The 26,163-nt window shown below is 42.7% G+C and overlaps 1 protein-coding gene across 1 annotated transcript; it reads right to left on the bottom strand.

Moving 5' to 3' along the window:
- Nucleotides 1-688: 688 nt before the first annotated feature.
- Nucleotides 689-11,083, bottom strand: LOC119727905 (TPR and ankyrin repeat-containing protein 1-like). Its single transcript, XM_038199984.1, has 8 exons — nucleotides 10,959-11,083; nucleotides 8,321-8,369; nucleotides 6,266-6,515; nucleotides 5,282-5,458; nucleotides 4,392-4,670; nucleotides 2,722-2,921; nucleotides 1,815-1,979; nucleotides 689-862 (listed from the first exon to the last, which is right to left on the bottom strand). The coding sequence occupies exons 1-8, from the start codon at nucleotides 11,081-11,083 to the stop codon at nucleotides 689-691; spliced, it is 1,419 nt and encodes a 472-aa protein (XP_038055912.1).
- Nucleotides 11,084-26,163: the final 15,080 nt, after the last annotated feature.

The following is a 26,163-nucleotide window of genomic DNA, read 5'->3' as shown; positions in this document are numbered from 1 at the left end:
TTAATTTAAAAGTCATCTCACTTTGACAGTTCTTGACAAGTTTAAACAGAAATTTGACAAACTTTACTGTAAAATAAGAGACAGTTCAGAATCTGACCTAAAAACATGTGAAGGAAAATCGTCTCATAAACCCTTGTACCCATAATCCCTTTACGTAAAACTTTGACAAATTGTGATGGACCCTGCTGACAGAGCAAAGATGGCTTTTACAACACTGATGGGATTGTACAAATTCAATAGGATGACATTTGGCTTGAGCAATGCACTAGTAACCTTGCAAAGATTCAGGGAGCCGTGTTTTGAGGATCAGTTGTGTGAGACGCTAATGTTTACCTAAATGACATTTAGTGTCTAGCTGCTTAGTTGATTTTCCATCACACACTGAAAGGCTCAACATGGTGCTTTCCTGCCTGGCAACACATGGCTGCAAGGCAGGAGCAGACAAGAAGTGGAAGGTTCGTCTCCATCTAAATGCACTTTCTGTTTGCCGCTTAATTAAAGTCAGCCCCAGAACCAGCTGATGCAGACCCAGATACACCCAATTTAGTCCCAACCACAAGTTCCAGTCTCGATCCAGACGCTCCAGTTTTCCGTGCCAGTGAATGGCTTGTAAATCTACTGACACCTCAGTGCCTATTGTTGCCTTTTGCACCAGTGAGAGTGCCCGTAGGGAAACCTGAAGTGCAAATCAAACCCGACAGCCTCCATCCCCATCAATCTGACCAGCGTCTGCAGATGCGGGACAGCCCGCCATTGACACACACTGTTCCCCTTCCACATGCACCATCAGCTGAAGAGCAAGCAGAGCAACCTCGAGTTCACCACAGACGTCTTCCAACCCCGCCTGCCAGAACAGCATCCCCTGAGATGGCCAGACAACCCCCAGTAGAACCTGCTGCCAACCCAGCCGCGATTCCAGAATGAGTCACACCAGTGCGACCGGATACCCCGATGGTTAAGCCTCTGATCCATACGTAGGTCCACCAGATCTACCCACTGGGAAAGCTCCAAAACATTAGGCATACTGAGAACAATGTAGGCTTGCATTTAGATTTAGTTATCCTGCATATTGGCAGGAACACCAGTAGAGTAGCATAGGAGGATGTAAAAGGGTGCCCCTTTTGAATTTTCCTTATTTTTCTTAGACTTAAGTATGTTCTTTACCCCTCTTCTAGGCTGAAACACCCCGTCAGTTTTTGTTGTTGTTACTGTTACCTTAGGTCAGTCCCATGCCTTGAAGACTATTGTTTATACAGCCAGTTATTAGACCCATTTCTGAAAGTGCAGTGACCCCATTTAGCAGGAGGGTGCAGTGGTCTGAGGCACTCATCAGCAGAATGACGAAAAACAGAATACAAGTAGCATCTTACCTTATTTCGAATCAAGCGCGCGCACGCGTTACGCGCGTTACGTCATTGAAGTTAGTACGCGTTTACGTCACTGAAGTAAGAACACATCTGTCTCGATGCCTGCACTTGGAGACGATTTCGCTTCTCTTATTCAGTGTACCTAGATCTGGCCTACATATGATAATGTACTTCTCTGCTATACACAAATTGCATCTCTTGTTTACGTTAGAGTATGGCAGTGCTTTCAGAACAATGTCCCATTTAAAAAAAATCGGTAATAAACTTGAGGTTGAACACTGGGGATCACCCCATAAAATCCTGAAAAAAAACCTTGCAGAACCTTAAAGTGAACCTAAAGTTACCGCCTGTATAACATTCACATTTTCCCCTGAACTGCATCTGATTTTGATCACACTTGATGGACACTTGAAGTTCAGAAAAAGTTTAGACACAAAAAAGTCTTACCTCTGAGTCCTTGAAGAAATTGTACAGCAGGACGTCATCAAACTCCAGTCCCTTGGCTTCTTCTATGGTCATGACTATGCCCTTGTCAAACATCGCTAGTGGTTTCCCTGAAGCAGTGTTGGACATGACCACTTGTTTCACTGAAGAGCTGGCAACCAAGATTACCTGTTGAATATACAGAATTATGCATGTGTAAGACTGCAAAACAACCCATGTAACCATTTTATGAAGAGAACTAATGGTTGAAAATGCACAACTTGTTCGCTAGTAAAATACGAATATTACTCTTAGGTAATATGAAAAGATATAGTTTCATAACTGAATATTTCGTGGAATTTTCCTCTGTGATATGGTGTACATTTAACAAGCAATTTGTCAAATTAAGCAGAAAGTGATTATTTTTCCACAAGCTCTTAAACACGCTCTTTCAATTTTGTCATATTTATTAAGCATCAATCCTAAAGAACTACTCAGAATATGAATGTTCTGATAAAAAAAACACTCCTTTCCTGCTGCTTATATTCATCAAAAATGATTCTCAAAATGCAATCAGAATTTACAATTAGGATTGACAATGCAAAAAGTCATTATTTTAGGCTTGTGATTCGATCCCAAAGCTTTTTCTGACAAAAATGACTTGATCATTTGTCCAGGTCAGCTTGCCGACATGAATCAGTATAGCTGCTACTCCCAAATTTGTAATTGCTCCCCATCAACTCCTTCGGTATTTTCTTCATGTTCTTACAAAATCAACCACTTTGTAGGAAACCTATAAAACATTATTTGTGATTGAACTAATAATATAGATGATTTGAAAGGATCTAAGAGGATAGGGATGATTAAAGAAAGTACAATTACATGTATATCTTATTAATCAGCCTTTTTATATTGGCTTCGTTCTACCCACCTGATGAGCACCAAACTCAATTTCAGATGTCTCTTCTGGGGTCATCCAATTGCCCAGCAATGATGGAAGGTCCTTGACATCGCTGGTATCCAGGATTACAGGGAGGGGGCCGTCAAACAGGGCCTGATCAGGCAACAGACGATCGAAGGACAAAGGGAAAAAATGGTCTAGAAGGTCCACAACCGTGGCTGCCAGATTTAGAATTTAGAATTTTGAATGCAGAAAACTCCACATTCAAAACGCCTGGCGTGAGCTTTCCAAGCTTGTAGATGATGCGTTGTTCCATCTCCAAGCCAGGCGGTTTGCATGTTGAGTTTTCTGCATTCAAACAGTCATAGCTCCGATGAAGGCCCAGCGGGGCCGAAAATTAATTCTGCCAGAATAATTCCCGGTGAGTTCTGCTTTAACTTTTGTTTTCATCACTTTTACCTTTCTTCAGTGCTACGCAGTTCCGCTTTTGTGCTTAAACCTTGCCTTTTTTGCTTTTTTGAAAAGTTTAAAAGGGAAATATCATCTGGCCATTTAACAAGACCTATTTCATTTTGTGATGGTTTGTTGAGAGCAACTTCCACCAAAGCTGGGTGCAGTTAAACAAATACATGTAAAACATTCTCTCATGAACTTTCAGCATACCCATGGAATCCCAGAAACGTGTGTTGTGCGTTTATGTGGTTCTGAAAAGAACTAGGAGAAATTCATGGTTTGGATCATCCTATTCCTGTTTTCAGGTATTGGTTGTATATATATATATAAGAATTGGAGCCAGGAAGCGCAAAGGTGTAAAATGGCAAACTGGAGACCAAGATTGGGGCGGGGGATGCTAGGTCATAGTGACGGATGTTTTCAGTGCAGTGGAGAGGAGCAGAGAAGAACGTAGACCGAGTCTGGGCTTTACTTGGTCTTTGTGGTAATATATTTCGTGCGTACACATGATGCACTGCATAATCAAGATACGAGCTGTTTATAAAACACACCCTAGCGTTTCAGTTCCAAACCAACATATTAAACATGCACATGTACATGTTATTTTCATGTGAAACCAAGACATTATCACTCTGCCACGGGTTTTATTACTGACTATGAGCTATTCTACCGATTTGGGTAGCAGCCAATCACAGCGCAATACACATGCAGAATGTTTTGAGCCACATGCATACATATTCATTGACATCCAATCAGCGTTTTCTGGTTATTTTCTGTATGGGAGACCCATGGGCTGACTAAGGTGAGAGATCTGAGTTGGATGGGTACTAGGGTGTAAATGACCGATTGGAATGTCTTTAGACTTGATGTTGCAGATGGGGTCTTGGAGCTGAAGGCCTGCACGGAAAAATTGCCTGGGTTAGTTTTACCAAAGAAAGGGTGAAAACTGGAACTACCCAAACCTTGGTTGTTCTATAAGCAATTGTTTGAGTTAGAATTTCTGCTTAATTCAACCAAAACTAGTGGTCATTCAAGACCAAATTTAATTTGGGCTTGTATGACTACAACTTTTGGTTGAATTTAACATAAATTCTAACCCAAACAATTGGTTAAAGAACAACCCAAGTTTGGGTAGTTCCAGTTTTCACCCTTTCTTTGGTAAAGTTAACCCAGGCAATTTTTTAAGTGTGGAGGAATGGTGTTGAAATATCTGCATTTTCTAAGAAAGAATTTTGGTTTCTGATTACCTGTTCCGCTTCGGCCAAGCAGCAAGATCGAGGACGGCGGCTCAGGCTGGAGGTTGATGATAGCATGCTCCAACTCTGTCACTCGGAAGGGAAACTCTACTTCTACCTGGCTGTTGTTTAGCACGGCATTAACCAGCATGGAAGTGAAGGAATACAGCTTCATTACACGGTACTCATCTTCGCCTGGAGGACACAGCTCATGTAGCATCTTGTCATTATTTGCAAACTGTTCGGACTTAACCACCCGAAAGACAGTGGGAGAGCGGAATTTGGTCCCCTCTGGAATTCATGAGACAAGAAATATTCATCGGGAAACACTTAAAGCTGCCTAGCTTTTCACTTTTTAAACTAACTTTCCCCCTCCACCCACCCCAAATGCTCTAGAAAAATGCTGCCTTGATCACAAATTCAGCATTCATTTCACACTCAAATGTAATTTAAACTAAAAGGTCTGGGGACGATAATATGTGAAAATTCTAAATTTTCAAGATGTTTCAAATCTATATAAGATAAATGAGTATTATGTCATTTTCCACTGTGATGTACATACCTTCATGCTATTTATTTTCTGTGATTGCTAATCTTTGTATTTTCTCTTTCTGGCACAAGGTGGGATTGTTCATGACAGAAACGGACTTGGCATTAATTCCAAAATACACCGATACCCTTGACTCAAATTTATATTAGGAGCAGCTTGGCTATGATCCCTTTGTTTATCCGCATAACTATTTTTTTCTGTTGATGTCATGTTGACATACAATTTTTACTTTGGTGCTCAGTAACAAATCTTGGGAGATGATCCCACTGCCCCTTCCCCCAACAAAAAGTGATGGCAAGGATATCCTACCATAAACATGCCCTGTCACTAGGATATGTTCAGGTTTTCTTACTTGAGGTCTTTCCTTCGCTGATTCCCATCAGACTTTTGCGCTTCTTAAACCTCTTGCCTTGCTTCACCTTCTGCATAATAACATCCATTGCATGTGCCACCTTGGAGTGGTCTAGTACTATGTCCCATACACGGATAGCCTCAGAGTAGCGTGCAGTTTGTGTTGAATCGTCTATACCTGAGTTAGGGGCATAGGGGAATTGAATTTCATTTGAAAATGGACAAGTTAACAGATTAAATGCAACTGCCCTTGAAAAATGGACTTCAGTTCAGTCTTGGACAAAAACACACTAGAGTGTGTGCAATGTAGATAATGATACAAATCATTAGAAACAATATCAAATCTTTTTCGACAACTGCAAACAAAAATAAACCTGATGGTAGATGTTGTCTATGCAATTTCTGTGTTGAGACTGTTGGACAGCAAGGTTTGTTAAGTTGGCATCAACTACAAATTGTGGCAAGTTGTCAAAGTGAAAGAGAACCTATAAATACATGTACAAGCATTGTGCCACTGTCAAGTCAAGTAATCTTTATTGTATCCCACAGGGGTAATTTAAAAAGCTCGCTGCATACAGTAAAAACATTAACACATTTACAATTAACAATTTTGGGAACAATTACAACGATTATAATTTTCTTGAGCTATAATTAACATTAATGAAAACTGAAACGAAATTGAATGATAAGCATATAAAAATACATGTAATGTTGTCTTAGTAGTTGAAACAGAATTTCAAATTATCAGTAAAAGGACAAAAGATGAGAGGGCTGACACAGAATGTTGTCCCAGATGTTCTTCAAAATATATGCTGTACATTGTGTTTCAAATTGATGCCCTTCCCCCAAAAATAATATCTTGTCAGTATTAAATATAATTATGTACTTGGTACATTCAAGAGCCCCTCCCAGTGGTCCCAACTTTCACTTTGAAACCTTTTAGGGGGTACATGTACTTGGGCAAGAAGTCTTTATGTCCACATACCTGACTCAAGCATCTTCTCACTCTCTCTACCTGTGAGCCGAGGTGAGAACACGATCGTCAGCTCCCACAGAATTCGTCTAGCTTTATCGAGCTTTGCCTCATACAGTTTAATGTTGCACTCCTTAGGGAGGCCAGCCAATGGCTTGGACAGTCCACCGCGCCAGTCCCCATTGGCTAAAGTCTGGATCCTTCTGATTGCAGTGTCTTTGATATCACGGGGAACTTTCTTATCCAGCAATGTCTTCCAAACCTTGAACAGCAAACAAAAAACAAACAAACAAACAAACAAACAGCAGTTTAAAAAACATATAGATCATCATCCACAGAGCTCATTTAACCCTCACCCCCAAAGAGTTCATTTGGAGTTATGTACCACATACTACAAAGAAGTGTGAGTGCTGTGCCCATTTGTAGTAGTATTTTGTAGCTTTGGGTGAGGTTAAGGTTAAAAGAATAGATCATCATTCTATGCACACCATATATAACCCTGAACAAAAGGATTTTTCTATGATTGACTAAAAGAATTGTACATGCAGGATAGAGGTAGCATTTGAATTTATTCAAATTTAACCAAACATTGTAGTCAAAGCAATCGCAAGTCCTCAAAAAGTCCATCACAAGACATAAGGTAAAGGAGTGTTTTCTGGCTAACATTGATTAAAAGAATGTATGATAGAAGTATCATTTTAATTTTTTCAAAACTTGAGGCCAAACACAAATTGTGAGATTACAGCAACGCCCCCAAAAGTACCCAGAAAGGCACATAGCAAAGTCTTTCATACTTTTATTTATTTTTGGATTCCCTTGGCAGTATTTTGTTTAACTTTTTAATTATTTGATTTACCAACATCATCACATGTAGCCCCAGACTATTGGCACACGTTGTATAAAAGTGGAAGCTTGCGCCATGCGGGTCAGTTCCTTGCAGTTCCTGTTTCTGTGCAGCTCACAGTCCCTTGCCCATGCAAATTACATTGACTTTCAGTAAGCAACTGTACATACCCGCAAGTAAAGCAACTTACCAGGCGATTATTCTGCTTTGAAGTTAAAGGGGATTAGTTATAACTTGGGATAAATTTATGAAGAGGAAGTCCATACTGGGGACGTTGAAAGTGTTGCTGAGTGTTTTTTGTGGATGTAAAACTAGCTACAATCCAGGCCGAATCTCGCTGGGCCCCCACCCTCCCCCGGCCCCCGTTCAATGTTGTCTCTCATTGCGCGGTGTGTGCTCCATTAGCTGGAGAGAACAACATTGACCGGGGGAGCGGGGGAGTGGGTGGCTGTTGTTAGGCTCAGGAAGTGTCCCAACCATTTTGGCCGGGATTGTAGAATAGGGGAATTCCAGTGTACACAACAAAGGTGCCAAACCTTTAGCCTGTAGAGGTCATTGTTAAGAGTAACGCCTGTTGAAGTGTAGAATAAATAAAAGAGTGCCAACCTAGGAAGGCGTGTGAGTGTGTGTAATTTAAGGTGCCCCGATGTTCCCTCGTAGCCGAGCGGTTAGAGCGTGGAGCTACGGAGTGGAAGGTTAGCGGTTCGAATCCCATTCGGACCAAAAACTGGAAAACTCTCTCTGACGACCCAGCAGTAAAATGGGTACCTGATTCGTTCAGGGAAGGTAAGACGGCAAGAGGAGAGGACTGGGCCCTGCCACTCATATGCCGCGCCCAAGACACAGTGGACCTCTAACATCCCACTGCCCCTACGGCCAGTAATGGTTATGGGATCTTTACCTTTACCTTTTACGATGTTCCCAACCCTGCTCCAAGCGCAAAGCTGTTCAGTTGCTTTGGAAGCTTTACCAACCTGCTACCGCACTGCTTTTTCTGCTGCGCCTGTTGCAAATGAATCTGCTCCCTTGACTGGCATACGCCAAAGAAAAACTTCGAATTACTGTCGGCGCGACCACCACAAATTTGTGTCAAAAGTGGGTTAGGTGCCGTGAAAAGACCAACGAGCAACCATAGATGAATCAGCACTTGGAGTGCCCATAAAATCCCGGAGATGGAACACATGAAATGTGCTGTAGAGGAGTCCACAGGTCTACAGACTTACAGATGAGAGATGCGACAGATTAGAGACGCGGCAGGTGGACGAGTTGCAACTACATGCAGAAGTACGTAAACTGAGACTAACGGGAGCTGGGGGACTTATGCGTCAGGACTTGGTAGTACCAGATACACTGAATACATCCATGGTAACACACTTCCTTGGAAAGGAGGGGCCATTCACTCCAAAACCTACACCCAAGCTTCAAACCAAAATCTACAGAACAATTGTTGTACCAGCGAACATCACCAGCTATGCTTGAAGAGGAGCAGACATGCAAACAGTCATCTGTGAGTGCAGGGCATCCAGCTGAGGATGGTCGAGAAGAGTTTGAAAAAAGCAAGGCTGCACCTGCCGTGTAGGTTAGGACAAAGTGGCCGAATATATTAAGGGTACATTTCTCCGAAGAGGATCAGGCGATCTGCTCCGTGAGGAAATCTTCCACGCAAAGTAATACAAGCAGCAATTGCAACCGAAGGATTCCTCAAACTTAAAAAGCAGAGAACTGAAAAACAAAGTTTGTGAGAGTGCTTAATGATGAGTGTGGGCCTATGTAGCAGAAGTATCAAGCAGAACGAAATGAGAGAGGCCATTCGTGAACGTCAGAAGTAGATGAAAGAGCAGATGGAACAGATGGCATGGGGCGGAAAAAGGGCCTACGAATCAGGGGCAGCCAGAGGATGGACGCCACTGAAATGGGAACACCTGTGACACATAGTCCAACACAGAAAAGGCAAGTGGAAGATTTTTTACCAGATGGACCACAGCTATTTGCAGCTCGAACGGAGGTTGATAAATGAGATAAAGATGGCTCGACTGTGTCAACTGAGGTAAACGTGCCGGTAACATTTGTGAAGGAGTCCATAGGAAATACAGAGATCCATAGTTGTGATAACGAGGCACTGACTACTGTCAGAAGGTCTTAGCTCAGCACTCGATGTGCCAAGAAAATGTTATAGCGCTCTCAATTGACAGAGTTTTTCAGACCCATTTTTGCTTTGCTGTTGTTGCAAGGTGTACCAACAGAAGAACACCGGGAAAATAGACTCCTGTTTGGACAGAGGCTCCACAACTCTTCAAGGCAAAGCGTACATAACCCTTAGCGGTGCACAAGAAGCACGTTTGCAACAACAAAGGAAGAAAACACAATAAAAAGAATTGAAACGTCAGCTTGAAGAGGAGAAAGAAGCAGATGAAGAGCTACCATAACTGGACTACGCAGCTTACGCATCATGCATTGCAGCAGAAGAGGAAGCCCATGCAGCCAAAAAGGTGCTGATGCCATCGCATGTGTAGCCCTTTAACCCTAAAGGGGCCGGGTTATTTTGACCATCTCTCAGCCGGGGGGGGGGGCGGATTCCGCCCCCCCTAAGATCTCGGCCATCAAGTGACGAAAAAATTTGAAACTCAGCACATGCATAGAACAACTCTTCCTAAACATGCCCAAGAAATGTCATGACTATAGGTCAAAGGGTTTTGGAATTATGGCTAATTAATTATTCATATGTATGAATGGCAATTCTGCTCGGTGTACACGTCGCATATGCGAGAATTCAGTTTTCACGGCGCGTAGCGCCGGAAAATTTTTCGCTACGGGCCAACCCGTGGTCCGATTTTTATGTTTTTGGTATCAAAAGATGCGCAAAGCTCGAGGCTAAAAAGTCATAACAGCTCGGGTCGCGAAAAAAATTTTTTTAGAAGCTATCGCGGAAAATGTTGAGGGGGGGCGGATTCCGCCCCCGGCCCCTTTAGGGTTAACGTAGAAAGATTATCAAAGCCCGGTTGTCATGACAGAGAATTGTTGCGAGAGGCAGATTTTCTCAATGGCCAATGGCGGATCCGAATTGGACACTTAGAGATACACTGCACCTCAGCAAAGGCAACTCTTGCTGTTTATGTGGACCATGGTGCTGCCAGCATGCAGATCCCCTCACTGAATAGCAACACAGCAACTGTCAAGTGCCTAGGATGCCTTGCCCCAACCTTACCCCACTCATACAGAGGGCACTATTGCTGTTTCTACCACAAAATGCCACACTTTACTTTCAATGGGGCACCGGCGATGTCACTAGCCACAGAAAGTGGACACAGCCAACAACCCAAAAGGGCCAAATCCATGACCTGGACCTCTCCTTAGAGGAACATGTCAACGACAGCATCATCCAGTCTCTCACTTCACTACCCGGAGCAGTTCCATATCCTTCAGCCCTGCTATCCAGTATTATGCCAACATTTGCAGAAGCATCTGATATCTTCATCCCTTAAAAATTCATTAAAGAACCATTTTCCCTTGAAATTACAGTTAACCAAATTTTCACGGATTTGTCAACACCCTTAAGAAAGTCCTTTGTTTACCCATGGAGATAGACCCAGTGGACCGTTATGCATAACCATTGATAATCCCTAGTGGCCAGGGCCATTAAATAAAACGTGAAAATACCCTTACAGGATTAGTCCTTTATAAGCCCCCAGTAAATGTCCGTGAAACATCTCTTAAAGATTCTCTTAACTGAGAAATGGACTTTTAATGATAATTTAAGGGATAAGATGTTCATATGTATACAATGTACTGCACCCAATGCCACCAGCTATGCCAAATGACTGAGCTACTCACTGCTTCATCTTATGGTGTACCGCGACCTACCTTGCTTCTTCACCGGCAAAGAAAGTGACTTTGCCCTCCTGAAGATGCCATGAGACAATCTCGTCAATGTTCATCCCAGAACAGTACAAGTACCACGTTTTGCTGGGTAGACTTAGGGGCAACATCCTGCAACTGGCGAAGGCCTATATGCACCACTCCAAGCCCTACTCCGAGGCACTCCGAGCGTTAAAGAACAAATACAGCCAGCCAAGGCAGTTTGTCTAGAGTAAGTTAGGTTTTATCATAAACATGCCTCACATCAAGACAAGTGACCAACATGCCTTTGACAACTATACCCTCTCCATCCATTCACTGGTGGCCATGCTTTGCTCACTCGCAGCAGAGCATGGTTACGAATTGAAGTGTGGTTCACACATCAGTAGACTGCTTGGCAACTGCCAGCCAGTTACCGGGACAGGTCTGTCGAACATTGCATTAACTGAGGAATCTTAAAAGCCGATTCCGACCAAATATACACCTTTCCCGGGTCCCGTCTCAAGCCAAGGGCATATATGACAAGCAGTCGCTGCCCAAAGTTATGACAGCTCTAGATCAGGCAAGAGAGAAAGAAGAGGGTTTACGTTCCCCGTAAAGCAGTCTTTCAGACTGACGATGGAAGGCAAGTGAATTCGAAACCTTACCAACAGTCAGCGCCTTCGAAGCAGAACAAGCGTACTGCCTACTGTCCACTCTGTGACAGCCATGAACAGTAACTGAATGGTTGCGCAGACTTCAGGAAACTCACCACTCACCATATCATTGAATGGCTTAAGGAGAAAACCTGATGATGGAAGTGTGGTTGTACTCACAAACCTGAAGACTGAATGCTAAAGAACCCATACAACAACTGCAACAAAAATCCACACACTGGGGATGACCACACAGAGGGTGTAAGCCCCAAAGGCCATTCAACATTGTGTTGAAGGTTGTCCAAATTCTCCTTCATATGGTCCAGCTAGGAGTTTCAAAATATACGCTGTGCTTGATGACGGCTCAATGTGAACAATGGTGCTCATATTGGCAGTCTAGCAGCTAAACCTTTCTTGGGAGAAGGATTGTATTATCCTGTAAACAGTTCGGCAAGAACCGTTCCGATGTGAAGGCCAAACCATTGATCTTTATTTCTCAACCAGCGAAAACCCCGATACCAAGTACCTCATTAAGGGAGCATTCATCGCTGACAACCTTCGCCTTCAGAATACACTTATCCAGTGAGAGCTTTACAGAAACGCTGGCACCATCTACTTGGAGTCCAAACAATCCGAGTCGACGAGCAATTAACACTGCGCTATGCTGACAGGAAAGAAGTCATGTCCATGCAGACTAAAGCACACTGAGAGAAAACCCCAGAAGCAGCCAGACCTTGCCAAAATCCATAATGAGAAGATCCAGAAGTTGGTCGATGCGGGCCATGTGCAGATACTCAATGAGGAAGAAGCTAACCGGACAGATGAGTCATGGTACTGTCCACACCGCTTTGTTGAGAATAATGGTAAACACGGCTTGTGTTCGACTGTATCTACTAACCCGTGTTACTGAATTTACTGAAACCACTATTGATCTAATTTTTAGCTCTCATCCCGAACTTGTCCTACCTGTCCTGATTAGTGACCACTATCTTATACGGTCCCAATATTTGGAAAGCCCCCCCCAAAAAAAATAAAAAAATAAAAAAAAATAAAAGGCCATTTAATAAACTGTAGCCATTTTAAAAATATAGATAGAGACGCTTTTTCAAGATAACCTTCTTAATGCCCCATGGGAACATGTGCTTAATTGTCAAGTTGTTTAAAGAAGTATGGTCCGTGTGGCACTCTTGTTTATGAGTTTTATTAACCACCATGCACTAATGAAATCAAAATGTATTCGTGGTGCATCGTTGCATTGGCTCGATGGAGAAATACTAAAACTTATGCGACAGCGAGATCGTGCAAATAAAATCGCTATAAAGCGTTCTGGCTCACAAAATGATTGTGGGATACATACAAAAAGCTGTGAAAAGTGAATAGTTTAGATCCACCATTGAGGAAAATAAAGGCAACTCATCGATTCTGTGAAAAAAACTGAAAGAGGTTCTCCCCATCAAACAGAAAATTATTCCAAAGACTATTCTTTCCCGGGATGGGGAATCCGTAGATAATCTCACCGACATTGATGATACATTTAACGAACATTTTTGCAACAATCGGAACACGTATGGCCATTAATGCCCCTCAGTGTGAACTTGAAGCTCACCATGATATCCTTTCATTTGTTATAGACTCACTCTATGAAAAAATACTTACTGCCCGAGATTACAGAAGACTATGTTCAAAAGCAAATATCATCAATGACGGTCGGAAAAGCAACAGTTCCGGATGGAATAAGTGTGAAAATGGTTAAAATAGCGTCTCCGTACATAACTAAAAGCTTAGCACACAGTTTTAACCTGTCAATTTAAGATGCGAACAATACCCTAGAAGGTGGAAACATGCCTTAGTTACACCTATTGGAGACAAGTGCAGTACAACTAACTAACGGCCTATTTCTATACTGCCGATTATCTCTAAGATTCTAGAAAGATGGATGCATTCAGCAGTGTACTCTTACCTTGATGAAAGTGGTCTGATTTCATGTTGTTAGTAAGGGTTTAGGCCCTCACACTCCATTGAAACCACCTTACATGATCTAACGAACAAATGTTTTCAGGCTCATGGAGCATGGGAAAATGACAGGCACTGTGTTTATAGATTTAAGTAAAGCATTCGACTCTGTCATGCAACTCTCCTAGATAAACTTGAGAGGATGCATATGTCAACCTCTAGCTGTAATCAACTGGTGTAAGTTACATCTTAGGGAACGCAGTCAGTCTGTGAATATTGAGGGCAACATATTCAAGGCCTTGCCGCTTCCCACTGGCATGCCACAGAGATCCATTCTAGGTCAACTGTTTTTGTATTATTTATACCAGTGACTTAGGGATACGCTTTGTATCCCTAAAGAGTGTGATTTGTTTATGTATGCTGACGACTCCTCATTAACGTGTAGTTCTACCAGTGTTGATGAGATAGAAAACAACCTGAATACAGCCCTAACTAGAATATACGATGGGTGTAGCAAGAACAAACTTACAATTAATGCCAGCAAAACCAAATCAATGATCATTGGAACTTAACGAAAGGTCTGCAGTATTAACCTTGATGTCAGTTATCGCTGGTAGTCCACTTGTTCAGGTAAACTCTTGTAAATGTTTGGGGGTTATTATTGATGAAACTTTAATTTGGGGCCCATACGTTGAATACGTGAAGAAAACAGTTTCATCTAAACTAGGTATGCTGAAAAGAATCCACGACTTTGTTCCCCAAAGCAGCCTGCACTCTCTTTGTTAGCTTAGTTATATGCCATCTTTAGATTACTGCAGTACTGTTTGGGAAGGACGGTACATATCTCATGACAATATTCTTCACAAATGTCTGAAAAAAGCAGCGTGGATAATCCTGAAATGTGCATTCTTAACTCCATCAGTCGATATGTTTGCTAGACTAACTTGGATGTCATTCTCTGAAAGAATTAAGTATAAAAAGGCTATCCTTGTTTACAAATGTGTAAACAAAATTATTCCTTTGTATATGACAAATCTGTTTTTACCACTTATTCAGACTCGTGACTTTGCTGTAACTGGTACAATCATATGAAATAACTTGCATGTACAGTTGAGGAACATGACTTCTCTAACCTCATTCAAACCTGAACTACGTAAAACATTCGGCAAGTAAATATTTCTGCATTTATGTGAGTATTTCTTGTTGTCGCTGCCTTTACTGATAATACAAATATAAATATGCGCTGACTTATGGAGTTAATAAATTTCGTTGCCATAATAATGAGCCGGATGGGAATTTTCCTGTGTTTTCTCCCAAAAGGTGTTTTTTTCCACGGGTTTTTCGCCCCTCCCGTAATCAGCGAATGTAAAGAAATACACATGTATATCTTACTGATGTCACAAGAAATGTTCAAATTCCTCGTGTTAACTTATCGCCTTAGCAATGTCGTTTCAAACTGTATATGTTTCTTTGTAATGTTTCAATGCTTCACGATCATGCAGTAATCTCGTATGTTTTTATTTTATTTCATTGTGGTGTATTGTATTTGTAATGTATTGTATTTGTACATGTGTGTATAATGGAAACCAGTTTTAAACTGTTTGGGCACACCCTGAGTAAAGAAATGTAATAGATAAATAAATAAATGAACATGATCCTCAACCAGCACCTCCTGCCAGGGCCCAAACTTGATGCCTCCCTGCTAGCAGTCTTCCTCAGATTCCGCCAGCACTTAGTGGCAATCTCTGGAGACATCCAGGCAATGTGTCACTAGGTGAAACTTCTCCCACAGGACAATCCTTTACTGAGGTTTATTTGGCGTAATGTCCAGAGAGAGGTGACACCCGATGTGAACGAATGGCAAGTTCTCCTTAACACACACATTTGCAGTCCCTTTTGCGCTGCAGAAGAACGTACTTACAACCAGTAGGGAAATGACGATGTTTGTTGCGCCAATGACCAGTCCTACGTGGAAACTGCCTCAACAACATCCCAAGTGATTCAGAAGCCAAAGAACTAGTAGCAACGATGCATAAACTGCTTGCCTCTCGTGGCTTCAATATTCGTCGGTGGGCCAGTAACGCTGTCCGTCAGTTGTTAAAGATGGAAACGAGTTATGGATTATAATCTTCAATCCGAGCGATCGACTCTCTCGAAGCCAGACTTGGACTATGCTGGCAGTGTATCTCAGATGAGCTGAGCTACAAGCATTGACACATCAAGTACAAGGTACTCGACATAAGAACTATCAGGATCCTTATCAGTCAATACGACCCAATTGGTTATCTCGCACCCTTCACCGCACATGCACAGATCCTGGTGCAGGACTTGTGGAAAACCAAGAGAGAATGCGATCAACCTATCAAACAAGGGGAGATCCTCACAAAGTGGCGTAAATGGTGAACTCTGCGAATTACCACTTCTTTACCTACCCAAATGTTATACAACTGACGTGGACACTAGCACTGCAAGCTGACGGATGCACATCTTTTGCGATGCGTCTGAAAGAGTCTACGGCTCAGTGGGTTACCTGCGCACAGGGTATGCAGAGGGAAATATCCATGTTAGTCTTACACCTTGAACTGTCAGCAGCGCTCACATGTGCACAGTTGGCAGACCTACACAGAAAGGAGTTGACCCTACCGATCCAGAAGGTCATTCTGTGGAGTGATTCCACCCCATTCTGCGCTGGTTGCAGTCTGGTTGGAGACATAAGGTATTTGTCCGTACCCGGGTCAGTGAAATCCAGACTCTCACCAGTGTTGATGACTGGCACTCTGTTTATACTGCTGACAGCCCTGCAGGTGACATCACTCAAGGAAAATCGGTGGCAGAACTCTGTGATGAAATACGATGGCGAAAGGGCCCTCCATTCCTCTCCCAGCCACCCCATCAATGGCCAGTGAGACTGTTGAATGAATATACCTTGATGAATCTACAGACATGAAGAGGTTGACGTTCTGCAGAACTGTGATTGTTCCAGTACGTACCACAGTTGCAAGACATTGAGCACTACTATGGCTTGGACAGCATAGTTAAAGTAACCAAACAGTTCCTTGATGGGGCGGCCCCGACTGATGACTCACCAACAATGACAGTTGAGGAAAGAGAGGCCTTCAAAAACCGAGTCAAGCAAGATTGCTTCGCACATGAGGTCCAGGCTTTGAAGTCAGGAAGGGAAGTCCATGCTGAAGTTCGACGGGTGTTCTGGATCTTACGTGGTCGTAAACAATCCAACGTCATCAGCGTCAGTGCGGCACATGCCGCAAATGGCGTTCCAAACCTGACGTGCCGACCAGCGTCTAGCCCAACTCCAAATCTTCAAGCCAGCCTGTTATACTTAACTGGAGTTGACTGTTTTGACCCCATGACCGTGAAGATAGGCCGCCGAACTGAGAAGCGATGGGGAATCATATTCAAGTGTATGACAACACGAGCGGTGCACTTGGACCTGTTGGATAGCATGGAAGCCGATGCATTCCTCGTGGCCTTCAGGAGCTTCATCTGTTGACAAGGAAAGCCCTACAATTTTTTTTAAACTGTGGCACCAACTTTTAAGCAGGGGAGGCAGAGTTGAAAGCTGCATTCACATCTACGGAGCCTACTCTCACTGAACAGCTAGCTTAACAGAAGGTACGGTTCCAGTTTAACCCATGCAAACGCTCCGCAATTCCTCGCAGTACATGTCCCTTGCCCGTGAAGTTCACAGTGAGTTTCAGTAAGCAGCCGTCCCAAAGCGACTCACTGGGCAATCATTCTGCTTTGAAGTATTGCCAAGTGTTTAGTGGATGTAAAACTAGCTAGAAAAGGGAAATTCTATTATAAACACGTGTAGGACCCCAACCGGTGTATGTGCAAATTCAGAGCCTGTAGAGGTCATTGTTGAGAGTAGCGCCTGTTAAGCTGAAGTGTGAATAAAAGAGTGTCAACCTAGAAAGCCGTGTCAATCTGTGATTTAAGGTGCCCACCTGTTCCCAATCCTGTTCCCTGTTCCTAATGAGGAAGGTCTATACGATATTCAACGATGTGTCCATTTCTGCTAGCTGTTTCCGCTGCTTCGTCCTTCCACTTCCTGAGTATTGTGCTCCAGTTTGGTCATCTGCTGCTGCATCTCAAATCCGTCTCGTGGACAGGGTACTCCATACTGCCCGATGTCTTTGTGACGGCAATGCTCTTTGTGATCTGGGTCTTTGACGCAATGTCAGTATGTATGCTGTACGATTATGTCCCTGAGCTGTGTGTGCCGGCAAGATATACTCGGCTTGCATTGTCTCTGCATCCGCTTACTCTGCAGCTGATGAGATGTCGCACCAGCCAGTTCCAGCGTTGTTTCTTGCCATGCAATACCGTACAGCTATGGAATTCCTTAGATGGTGATACATGTGCAGAAGGCAGTGTTCATACTTTGAAGTCAATGGCCAAAAAGAATCTAAGGTCCATTTAATTATATCTAGTGTTGCTCGTTATTGTCCAGTTTTAGTCGATCACACGTGTTCTTGTTTTTTCGTTCTTTATCTTTATAGTTGTCTCTTTATGGTTTTTGTTTTCTTTGCCGATGCATCAGGTATGTGGGGGTTGTTGTACAGCAACTTATACTACTTGCACTTTTCCCAGTCTACCTGATACATTTTGTTTAATAATGTGGACGTTTTACCCACCCGTTACTGCATTGCTTCTTCTGCTGCAGTAGACTTTCCCCAAACTAGCCTGCTTCCTTCGCGTTGTCAGTTTTACCGCTCGTCGGCATCCGCCGAGGAACGACTCCAAGTCACCCTCGGCACGACCACCACAATAGTTTAACACAAACTGACCAACTTGCAATCTACAGACATAAACACACACGGGTAGAATGTCTGGAATTTGGGTAAAATATTAAAAATTTACCTAGAAACCTGCATGAAGTTCTCACCATGATGCCATTTTAGGTGACACTCGTCACAATGTTTTTTTAAGAAGCAAAATTTCAAGTCGATCTGATTTAACCATTTCGCGCCGGAGGCCGTGTATACACACAACAGTTTTGCAGTTTTCGGAACGGATGACACATGACAGATAGGGAGCGAGGCCGGAAATATCTGTCAGCAGCCTGCTCGCAGCAAGCGAGGCCAGAAATAGGAGTGTGCTGCCCGAGGGTGATGGCTTCAACCCACCTGGCTTGAGGTCGAGTGAAAAGTAATCTCGCGCCTCGTTCCGTTCTTGTCAAAATAATCCCGGCGTGAACTAGTTAAGGTTATGTAGAATTTGCAAGTAGAATAAACTTCACACAAAATTTCTCAATTTCATAATCACTGATTTTTATGATATCATTGTTCTGTCTCTTTGAAGTTTGCACACTAGCAATTGGATGAATGACTGCTTACACCATGGCGGGTGTGCGTCTTAGAGCTCTGCCACTCGCACTTTTCATCACTGTTTTAGCCCACATATTCTTTGCTGCAGGGCTAATTGTTGCAAAATTTGGGAGCTGGCCGCTGTAGATCAAGCAGGACATTTTATAGTGAATATGCATCAAAGTTTTTGCCTTAATGGACTAGATTTTTTTTATGCAATGGTGTGGTTTTGAGTGGTCAGCATGAGAATTTACTGAGTCGCCATGGCCGTTGTGCTATAAATCTGCACAGGACTTTGCATAACAAAACAGGTACACGATCTACTCTGCTTTTTGTTTTGTTGGTGTGCGGTGATGTAGAAATGAACCCTGGACCAACGTACAAGTATCCATGTGGAACTTGCCTTAAACCTGTCAAGTCAAATCAAATGGGCCTACTCTGTAACAGCTGCTATACCTGGTTCCACATAAGATGTCAGTCTGTGTCTTCATTGGAAAACAGCCGCTTGTATGATTTTAATACCTGATGAACCTTGGTCCTGCCTACACTGTGCTTTGCCTCCGTTGTCGGACTCCTACTTCGACTCTACTGTTTCAATTAGCAGTGACGAGATTTCCAACAGCTTCGACAACTCGCTGTCATTTTTGCATCAACCTGACCAAACACTAGCTTCTGAGGTTAATGCTACTAGTTCGAGGGCAATTTTTGGTGCGAACATCAATGCTCGGAGCATTAAAAACAAAGTATCGGAACTCCAGGCAGTTGTTCACTCAATGAACTTGTCTGTCGTCGCTGTCACTGAAACATGGTTGGACTCCACAATTCCAGACTCTGCTCTATTCGAGACTCACAGTGTGTTTCGTAAGGATCGCAATCGTCGAGGTGGAGGTGTGTTACTTGCGATTTCGAATTCTCTGAATCCAACACCAGTTGATTCCAGTGGCTTTCCATCATCCATTGAGTTTATATGCGCTGATTTTACCATTCATTCTGAGCGTTGGCTCTGCGGAGCATACTGCAGGCCTCCCACGGATGCTGCTAGTTTGGGACTTCTCGAAGAAGTATTGAATAACCTTGAATTGAACCTGTACGCCGGCTTTATTTTGATGGGCGATTTTAATATCAACTGGTCGCCTGTCAATCCGTGCCCACTGAAATCTACACTTCAAGATTTAGCCGACAGCTTTTGTGTGGATCAAGTCGTTTCTAAACCTACAAGGTCTTCAGCTGACTTTTTGACGAATACCATAATTGATCTGATATTCACATCTCGACCAGACCGCGTTTGTAATGTCAGCATCGAGCCTGGACTGAGCAGTTCTTATCATCACATGGTTTCCTTCAGAATTCGAGGATCTCCTGGTAAGCTGCCAGATCAGGTTCGTGAAACGTTCCAATATCACAAAGCCGATCTGAACCACTTTCATAACTTGCTGTCTGCGGTGCCCTGGAACCTGATTGATTACAGCGACTTAGACGATGCTTGGGAGAACTTTAGCGATTACTTCCTTGCTTGTGTGCGGGAATGTATTCCTGTCCGTCGAGGTAGAAAACGAGTTAAACCCTGGATTTCTGCGGATCTGCACAAGCTGATACTTGAAAAACGCAGACTTTTCAAGAGAGCTCGATCTACAGGGACTGCGTCCGCCTGGAACAAGTACAAACGAGCTAAAAATAAGGTTCGCAAATCCTCCAAAAAGGCTTACAGTGACTTTGTGACTGATCTGTTTAAGAAAAAGGATAATCGTAAGTCCTTCTGGTCGTTTGTTAAATCCAAACGAAATACTTCAAACTCTGTCGATTGCTTCCTTCTGTCGGACGTTAGCAAAATCTGTGACCCAAAACGGATTGCAGCTGAGTTTAATGATCTGTTTGCCAGTTTCTTTTCCGGATCTGCGGATACTAACGATGTCACTGCCCCTGCGCTGGACATCCCACCTCTGAACAATTTCAGGATAACCACAGCGCAGGTTGCCTCTGAAATCAAGAAACTGTTTGCTCGAAAAGCTCACGGTCTAGATGGCATCAGTGCACAGATGCTAAAATTAGCTTGCCCTACCAACATACCTGTGCTGACTAAATTCTATAATAGCACGCTTGCTACAGGATGTCTTCCAAAGTCTTGGAAGCGTGCTAATGTTGTGCCGGTATACAAACGTGGTGACAAAACTAACTTGTGTAATTACAGGCCTGTCTCGTTAACTCCGATCGTCTGCAAAATCTTGGAGAAGATCGTTGTTCCCCAGATACTCGACCACTGTCTGGAGAACGGTCTTGTATCCTCTCAGCAGCATGGCTTTATTCCAGGGAGATCTTGCAACACTGCATTATTATCGGCCACAACGGCCTGGTTGAGATCTCTGGATGCAAGAGTGCCTGCAGTTTACTTGATATCGTTGGATTTCAGCCGTGCTTTTGACACCATATCGCACAAGATCCTCGCTAAGAAACTTCATCAGTGCTATAACATCAGTGGAGCTGCCCTTGAATGGATCGGATCATTTTTGACAAACCGTATGCAGCGAGTTGTATACAAAGGTAGCACATCCAGATGGTTGCCAGTTTCTTCTGGAGTGCCACAAGGCTCGGTTCTTGGGCCTTTGTTGTATGTGCTGTATGCTAACGATTTGCATCTTCACATTTCATCCAACGTCGTACAGTATGCCGATGACACATTTCTTTTTAGAAAAGTTTTCACCGATCTTCTTGATCCTCTACTTCAAAATGACTTGAACAGTATTTCAACGTGGGCTGACTCAAATTGCCTACATCTGAATGCTGGAAAATGCAAAGTTATGCGTTTGTCATGGCGTCAACTACCCAGTCCTACTTACACCCTCGGAGGTTCTGCTTTGGAGTGTGTGAGTTCCCTCAAGCTTCTTGGTTGCCTGTTCCAAAGCAACCTGTCTTGGGATTCGCACGTTCAATATGTTATCTCTAAGTGCAACAGACTCATCGGCCTGATACGTTTAGTATCTGGCAATTGCCACTCCAGTGTTTCTCTCAACCTGTACAAGACCCTCATCTTGCCCATTGTTGACTATTGCTCGCCCGTTTGGTGGATCCACCGCAAAAATCACATCGACGCCATCGAATCGATCCAGCGCAGGGCAAGTCGTATGATACTGCGACAGAACTTTATGGAGCAAAGCTACCAAGACAGACTGCAGAGCTTGGGTCTAATGTCTCTTTCTAATAGGAGAACGTTTTTAAACGCCAGTTTTACCACGAAACTTTTAATGTCTAAGAGATTGGGTTTTATGTCGGATTTTCTTAATTTGTTCCACGTTAATGTTAGGCACCCAGACATGCTCACATTCCATCATTTAAATCCAAGGACTGAAGCCTACAAATACAGTGCTGCTATTCGCTTTCCTAAAGTAATCTCTGAGCTTGATGCTGAAACCAGGAACATTTTGATTTTAGAGGGTGTGGGGGCTTTTCGTTCAAATTTGAGGAGGGATTTATCCGACATGTAATTGGGAGTGTGTATAAACTAGCAGACATCAGATATGTTTATATTTTTTTATTTTGGGGGGAATTCGTCTCTTTACTGGTTGTTTTTAATACTGGTCTTTGGGGCGTTCCTTTTTTACTGTTTTTGACCCTTTTTTTTGGTTTGATGGTGTTTTAATATAAATCCATTTTTATCAATTTTTTTATCTCATCATGGTCATTTGGTCTCATTGGGGTTTTTCATCTGAGACAAGAAGCATCTTGAGATAGTACAGTCGGCCTGTCTTTATTATTACATGTTCGCATTTACAGTTGTTTAAATTAGTATAATATGGTTCTTATTTTATTTTTATTTCTTCATTTAAAATTCATTGTTTTAATTTGAACAGGGGTCTGGTCAAACACATCGTTTGATGACAGTGTTTTATGCTTTTGTTTGTCCTTGACAGCCCCTGTTCATGTGGTTTTACATTTCCTTTCAATTCAATTTTATATTTATGTCTAAAGATGTAAAATAAATAAATAAATAAAGTATTCTGTGTACCCACAACGTTTTAATGTCAGACCTTGTCTTATTTTTTGTTTAAAGGCACTTCTGATGGCGTCACGATGACACAAAACATTGTGTACAATTCTGATCTGCGCTTTCAAAGTGACCAACATAAAGATAAATCATGTAAATAGTATAAGGCATAGGGGACAGAACAAAATAGAAACGAAAGCAAGCTGGAAAAAAGAAGGAAAATATGAACCCCCAAAATTAAAGCTTTCCCGCTAGGTCTGTGGAAAAGCCAATTCAATAAAAAACTAGAACGGCAAAGCCGCCATGGCTCGCTGTCGAAGGCGGGAAGGGAGGGTTGGGGATGGGCCATGATGGGGATCATGTCAGGATTCCCGTTACCACATGCCCCAAACTTTACCCCATTCACGACCCGCACCCCCTCCCCCACCCAACCCCCTACCCAAACCCATCCCATCCTCCCCCTACCCATCCCCACCCAATCACCTACACATCCCAACCCCACGCATACTCCAATCCCTATCACCTTCCCCCTACCCCATACCCCAACCCCCTACACCCACTTACCCTATCCTCCCCTTATCCCTCATTACCCACCCCTACACATCCCCATCCTAACCCCTACTCAAATCCTTATATCCCGCCCACAACATTCCCCCTACCCATACCGACACATACATCCTCACCCGATCCCAACCCCTACTCCGATCCCTATATACTGCCCCCTCCCCTTACCCGACCCCTACACCCATCTACCCATCCCCAACCACCCCTACACATCCCCACCCCAACCCCTTCTCAAATCAAACCAGAAGTACATGCACATCCCCAAAATGCATAGTGTAAATGTTTTACCGGTATACATACATGTACATGTGCATGTACATGTACATGTTATACCGGTACACATGTACATGTTATACCGGTATACGTGTACATGTAACAATTAAAAACTTTTACATTTCCCTGAATTAAAAATTCTCAATAAAATAATAAAATTTACTGCAATGATATGAACCTAACTGAAGTTATATTTTTTATATATGTTTATATAAGATGATACATGTAAACTGCATTTAATTTTTTCCCCCAATTAGCTAGAACCAAAAACTTCAAAATTTTTATCTGAATGCGGACGGCCGGACGGACGGACGGACGTACGCCGGACGGACGGACAGAACGTCCGGACGGACAGACGGACAGACGGACGGAAATTGGTATTATATAGGCTCGCATCTGCTTCGCAGCTCGCCAAAAATTCTGAGGGGAGGTACATGTACATGTATGAGGCTCATACAGCTGTGCTGGAAAAACCAATCAATATTTTAGCTTGAATTGTTAAAAGAGGATGCGCAACATGTTCACACTTTTGAAGGCAGTTTACATGTACATGTATACCATATGCTTGATATGTTCAGCACCGAGTTGTGAAAGGTGTTAAGCAACAGCCGTTCAATTTCCCATACATTCCAGCTAAATGATTTGTTAGAAGCATTATCCATGGTCTCTTGGAAAGAAATCAATAAAATTAATTTTGTCTAGTAAAGAAATCAATACAAAAATATTTCAAACAAAAGTACTTACTCCATTCTGCACTATGGTTTTGGAAAAAGAAAGGTACAACAAATTAAAAAATCCCAACCTACATGTACTGACCTTACAGAAAGCAGTTACAGAAAGCACAACATTTATTTATTCTATAACAAAACATGATTAGTTTGCATAGTGGAGAGTAAAAAGAGAATTTAAAAAATGTTTAAAATAGCAGAGCAAGTATTTGCAGATTAGACCACGTTAGAACACCTTTTGAAGTCTATATGCCAGTGCAATTTGAAGAAATGCGACTAAACTAAAGAAAAAAGGCATGCAATTTCAGGAGGCCAGAGAATGAGGGTAACGACTCACACACCTGCTTGGTACACTCAACCTCCCATGTGAGGTCATCAAAGACACTGCCATCGATTGCAGTCTCGCCATCAATTTCCTCTCCGTCCTCGTTTTGCCCATTTGTAACTATTACTGCATTTGGAATAAGGAGTGAGGAAAACTCTATAAATGCTTCAAGTTAAAGATGTAGGCCTATTGTCCATAATTGTTTGAGTCCCCCCCCCAAAAAAAAAAAAAAAAAAAAAACACATCTTTGTTTTTAAATTACTGTTTATCTAGCAATGCTCAACTAGTTCACTTCTGAATCAGACATCAAGCGAAAAATTTGCCAATGTTTGGAATAGGCCTTATTTTACAAATTTGCACACCTACAACAATTCAGTTTAAATCAATGTAGAGCAGGGACAGTGCATATATAGGTATTTAATCATAAGGGGCAAAACTGAAGAGTAAAAAAAAAACAATTTTGCTGTACTCTTTGAAATGTTTTCCCTGTCATTTTTCTGACATACCCCTTTCTACTTACCTTCCAAAGGCTGTTGTAATCTTCTCTCTTCGTCCCTAAACGTCGGCCACCTCTGCCTTTGTACTTCCTCCCCCCGTTGTTTTTTATGCTTTCTCCTTTCCATTTGTCCTAGCATTCATTGCCCTCTCTGTTCTCTACTCGTACACTTTCACTTTATTCTGCCCGATCCCAAACTGCAATTGCTGCAAGTCTGCACTTCACATATACAATACATATGTATGGTTTGTGTGTAAGTTTCAGATGATATTTTGACAAAATGTGCGTATAAACAGGGCATTAAGCCCGGTTCATACTTGACGCGAAATCCTGTGCGAAGCGAAATTCATGTCGTCAACAATGGTGGACGTGCTTCGAATGTATTGTTGACGTCACGAATTTCGCTTCGCTTTCGCTTTCGCGTGAAGTATGAACCGGGCTTTATAGTCCAGCGGATATGTGACAAAATATCGATGAATTGTGCACGTTTGCATAAAAGCGTGAAACTTTGCACAGATGTTCATTTTCATTCCGGAAAATGTTTTAGATGTGGAGCCATCGCAAATTTACCTTTTTAGGGGCGTGGCATTAAAAAAAAGGGGGGCGGGACTTGTCGTGCCCACAGTGAAAATGGTTGTTCCCACTTGTCACAAAAGCTGGAAACTTCACAAAGACATAATTATATAGATTATAAGTGTTTTCCAGATTCGGAGCCACCACAAAAGTACCTTTTGGGGGGCGTATGCCCAGCACCTTGGGAAAAATTGTGCCCCGAAAAATTGTGCCCCGAATAAAACGTCCCACAGTCGTTTATGTTCATATGAAAAAAAATGTCCGGATGTGGAGCCATCTCAAACACACCCTTTTAGGGGCGTGGCAACCATACTAATAAAAAAGGGGGCGGTTTTTTTCATTATGCCCACCATGA

The sequence above is a fragment of the Patiria miniata genome, unplaced genomic scaffold (genome assembly GCF_015706575.1).
Source record: "Patiria miniata isolate m_02_andy unplaced genomic scaffold, ASM1570657v1 HiC_scaffold_20, whole genome shotgun sequence".
Lineage (NCBI taxonomy): Eukaryota > Metazoa > Echinodermata > Asteroidea > Valvatida > Asterinidae > Patiria > Patiria miniata.
The sequence above is the reverse complement of the archived record's forward strand: the minus strand, read 5'-3'. Positions and strand labels throughout refer to the sequence as shown.